This window comes from Olea europaea, unplaced genomic scaffold, assembly GCF_002742605.1.
Source record: "Olea europaea var. sylvestris unplaced genomic scaffold, O_europaea_v1 scaffold4494, whole genome shotgun sequence".
NCBI lineage: Eukaryota > Viridiplantae > Streptophyta > Magnoliopsida > Lamiales > Oleaceae > Olea > Olea europaea.
The window spans coordinates 1-4,160 of record NW_019262800.1 but is presented as its reverse complement, the minus strand read 5'-3'; the positions used below and the strand labels follow the sequence as shown (position 1 = coordinate 4,160).

Here is a 4,160-nt window from a genome sequence, read left to right as displayed (position 1 = left end):
GAGGAGAGAAAATTGAAATGATAAATTTATTATTATTATTATTATTATTATTATTATTTATTTATTTATTTTTGGGTGCATTGTATTAGATATTTAAATGAGTTACTATCAAATAGTTCATTTTGTAAGTAAATGGAAATATCTTCTACATCTTGTCTATTTTCCTAAATTTTTTATTTCCTTTTCTTCCCTTTCTTGAATCCTTAATTTGTGAATTAATTTGAAATTCATGCAAATTAAAGCTTAGCCTTAGTGTCTGTACACTGCAAATTAATTTGTTCTTTGAAGTCAAAATCTATATGAGTTTGTCAATTCGGATGGTTTTTTTTTCTCAATTTCTAATTTTCTTGATTTAAAGTGTGAACCTCACATTAGTGATCACTGATCATCACTCATTAGCATAATGATTTTGTCGTATAAATTGTGCCTGCTATTACTGATTTTAATGTTAATGTTAACATTTATTACCCTTTCATGTGGATATAAAAATAATTTTATATGAAATTGAAGATGATTCTTGTCTTTTGAATTATTATTATTGTTTATATTTCTAGTCCTTAATTGGAAATTCTTCAAGTTTTGCGTTATATTATTGTTGCCTCATCTCATTTTTTTCTATCTCCTATTTATAGCACTTACAAATGGAAGATCAACATTCATTGAAGAGAGAAAAGACACTATTTTCATTCTTCAAAAAGACTGATCAATCTAGTGAAAGTATATCTCCGAAAATTGAACGCTCCTCAACCTCAACTCCTATGCAACATCCTCCAATTGTAGCTCCAGAAATTGAACATTCGTTGGTCTCAACTCTGGAATTGCAATCATGTACTAGTTTTGGAGGGGATCCGGGAAAAAGAAAGCAAATGTTTGAACATCCTACCAATCTAAGAGATTAGATTAGAATTGCATATATCAAAGTTAGACCTTATCAGATGAAGCTTGAGGAGTATCCAAGAATAGAAGGAAAACAAAATCTTGTTGCTTTCAGAAAAAATGGTTTACTGAATTTCCTTGGTTGGAGTATTCTCTTTCAACTGAAAAAGCATATTGCTTTTAGTGTTTTCTTTTTCAAAAAGAATGTAATTCTTCTACCTGTTTGGGATTGGTTACTGAAGGATATAATAAATGGAAGAGGGTTAAAGATGGAAATAAATGTGCATTTCTTGTTCATGCTAATTCAGCATATCATAAATTGTGTGAGACTAGAGCTAAAGATTTAATCAAATCGTCTCAACATATTGATAAGGTAATGAACTCAGTATCAAAAGAGGAAATTCGAAAACGTCCTTTGCGTATAATGACTTCAATTATCAGTGTTCAATAGCTAGCATTTCAAGGTTTAGGGTTCAGAGGTAACCATGAATCTCCATCTTCATATAATAATGGAAATTTTATACAACTAATAAAGTACGCAACAAATTTGAATCCAGATATTGGTAAAGTTGTTTTGGAAAATGCACCACAAATTGCCTAATACATTCCTCCAACCTTTCAAAAAGAAATTTTGCATATTATGGCCAATAGAGTACGACGGATGATTCGATAGGAAGNTGCCTAATACATTCCTCCAACCTTTCAAAAAGAAATTTTGCATATTATGGCCAATAGAGTACGACGGATGATTCGATAGGAAGTTGGGGATGAATACTTTTGCATTTTTGTTGATGAAGCACAAGATGCATCTAATCGAGAGCAGATGGCCATTATCTTGAGGTTTGTGGATAGTTACGATAGTTTGATAGAACTTTTCTTTGCAATCAAAAAAGTAAGTAATACTACTTCATCGAATCTCAAAATGAAATATGTGATGTTCTTGCTCAATATGAACTTCAGCTGAACAAAATGAGAAGACAAGGGTATGATAGCGCTAGAAACATGCGAGGTGCTTGGAAAAGTTGATAAGTTTTAAGTTCATATCTATCTTGCATTTGACGCATAGAATAATGAGAATCAGTGATATTCTTTGTCAAGCCCTTCAAAGAAGATCCCAAAACATCTTGGCTGCTTGAGATTTGTGTCTACCACTAAAAAATTGCTTCAAAAATTGAAAGATGACGATTGGGAAGAATTTTTTCAAGAAGTAAAATCTTTTTGCTCAAAGAATAATATTACAATACCTGATCTAGAAGGTTCGTATGACACTGGCCGTTCTAGTGATGAAACTACAATTGAGCATTATTATCACTATGATGTTTTTAATGAAGCAATAGATTTTGTAACGATGGAGTTAAATACAAGATTTAATGACATATCAGTAGAACTCCTTTCTCTCAGTGTAGTTTTGGATCCTAAAGATTCATTTAGATCGTTTGACAATCGAAAAATTTGCACACTTGCTGAGAAATTCTATCCTCAAGATTTTTCGAAGCAAGTTCTTATTACATTGGAATATGAGTTACCACATTATGAGTTAGATATGAAGGGTGAGTCCCAATTTCATGTATCCACACTTGTTGAGTTATGCAAACATTTGACTAAGAGTGGAAGGTCGGAGATTTACATTATGACGACTAGATTGATTCGACATTACCTGTTTCTACCGCAAGTACTAAGCAAGCATTTTCAGCGATGAAACATGTGAAGACGACACTTTGCAACAAAATAGAGGTTGACTTTCTTGCTGATTGTATGATACTTTTTATAGAAAGAGAACTTACTAAGAAAATAAATCTAGATTCTATTATAGATGTGTATTATATTTCAAATCCTCGTCCGGAACGACTTCAATAAATAATGTTCTTTAACGAGTTTTTTTAGTACGCATATATTTTATTACATTCAATTTATAAAGTACTTCCAGTTCCCCTATGAAAAATCCTGGATCCATCCCTGCATTAGATTATCATGGTGTGAATTATTGATTTCCATTTCCCCATTGACTACATATCTTGCAACAATATGTGACCTGATCTTCAGTGTGGTTCTAAATTCCTTGAGCTTGCCCCGAAACCCAAAAACACGACTAATTACAAGATGAGTTCAGGAAAAAAAAAACAAAAGACAAATAGTATCAGAAAATTTTCATCTCTCAGAGCTTGTATAACCATGATAAAGTTCATTACCCAGACATCAGTCTTCTGAGATGCTATCATGACAGTATAGCAAGTGAATCAGTTCTACGCTATCATGCAAAACTATAATAAAAATAAAATAAAATAAGAGAAAACTCAAATTAGCAACTATTACTTGTCTAGCCCCCAAAAACAGAATACTCAAATTTACCAGTCTCCTCTTTTAAATATTTTTTTGATCAGACACAGATCATTATTCAATTTTTCGGGTAATAGCGCAAGAAATCAACTAAAATAAATTTCATCACTCCAGAGGTCACTATATTCCATAATTCCAATAGACAAAAGCTAATTTCCATAAACTCGATATGACAATGCGACAGAAGGTTACCGAGACAAAAATACAGAGGTAAAATTACCTCGTTGAGTTCATTGTCTCCGGATTCACTTTCCTCCTTCCGTTCTTCTTCCTTGACGCCACGCCTTACATCACCATCACTATTATCATGGTTGCTGACAGTTTTGTTGTTCTTTTCCGGTTCTCGATCGGGATCATTTAGCTCGGTTTCGCTGGCAGTCTCATACCCATCAGAATCATTCCCGGAAGTCGCCGCCGTCGCCGATTCAACAGTATTTCCGGTTCCGTGCAGTATTTCCTCTGCCGTTGTAGCAGTACTAGAGTTTTCTTCAGTGGATTCTTGAACTGGGGGAGTCGGTTTAATTGGTTCGATTACCACCATTTTTAGGTGACTGAAACTTGATTTCTGAAACCCTTGAATTTTCTACTGGTTTTTTGAGGAGTGATTTTAATTTGCTTGTGATTCCAGAAAGCTCTGTACAATTTCCCGTTCTGTTCCATATTCCTGGGCCTCCGATAGACATAACCCGTTTTTAATTGGGCAATTCTTGGACCCCAATAGTATAAATAAAGAGGAAATTACACAAAAACAGGAATTTAAAGAATACATTTCAAAGTTCATGTGCAAATTTTCATTATTCATAAATTAGGTATTAATAAATATAAACCTTAAATCAATTTTCCTTTCACCCAAACCTTAACTCTCCATTATTTTCTCTCTCTTAAACAGGTCCTTACTCTCTCGTCTCTCACCAAAAAATCTGAGGCAAAATTTGGTGATGAAGAAG

At 33.2% G+C, this 4,160-nt stretch overlaps 1 protein-coding gene across 1 annotated transcript in view; it reads right to left on the bottom strand.

The window, feature by feature from the left end:
* Positions 1 to 3,888, bottom strand: part of LOC111388054 (tetratricopeptide repeat protein 1) — a 9,439-nt gene extending 5,551 nt beyond the window's left edge. The window contains exon 1 of the mRNA XM_023012719.1: positions 3,434 to 3,888. Coding sequence (XP_022868487.1) covers positions 3,434 to 3,754 — 321 coding nt within the window. The 5' untranslated portion in view covers positions 3,755 to 3,888. The remainder of the gene's footprint in view (positions 1 to 3,433) is intronic.
* Positions 3,889 to 4,160: the final 272 nt, after the last annotated feature.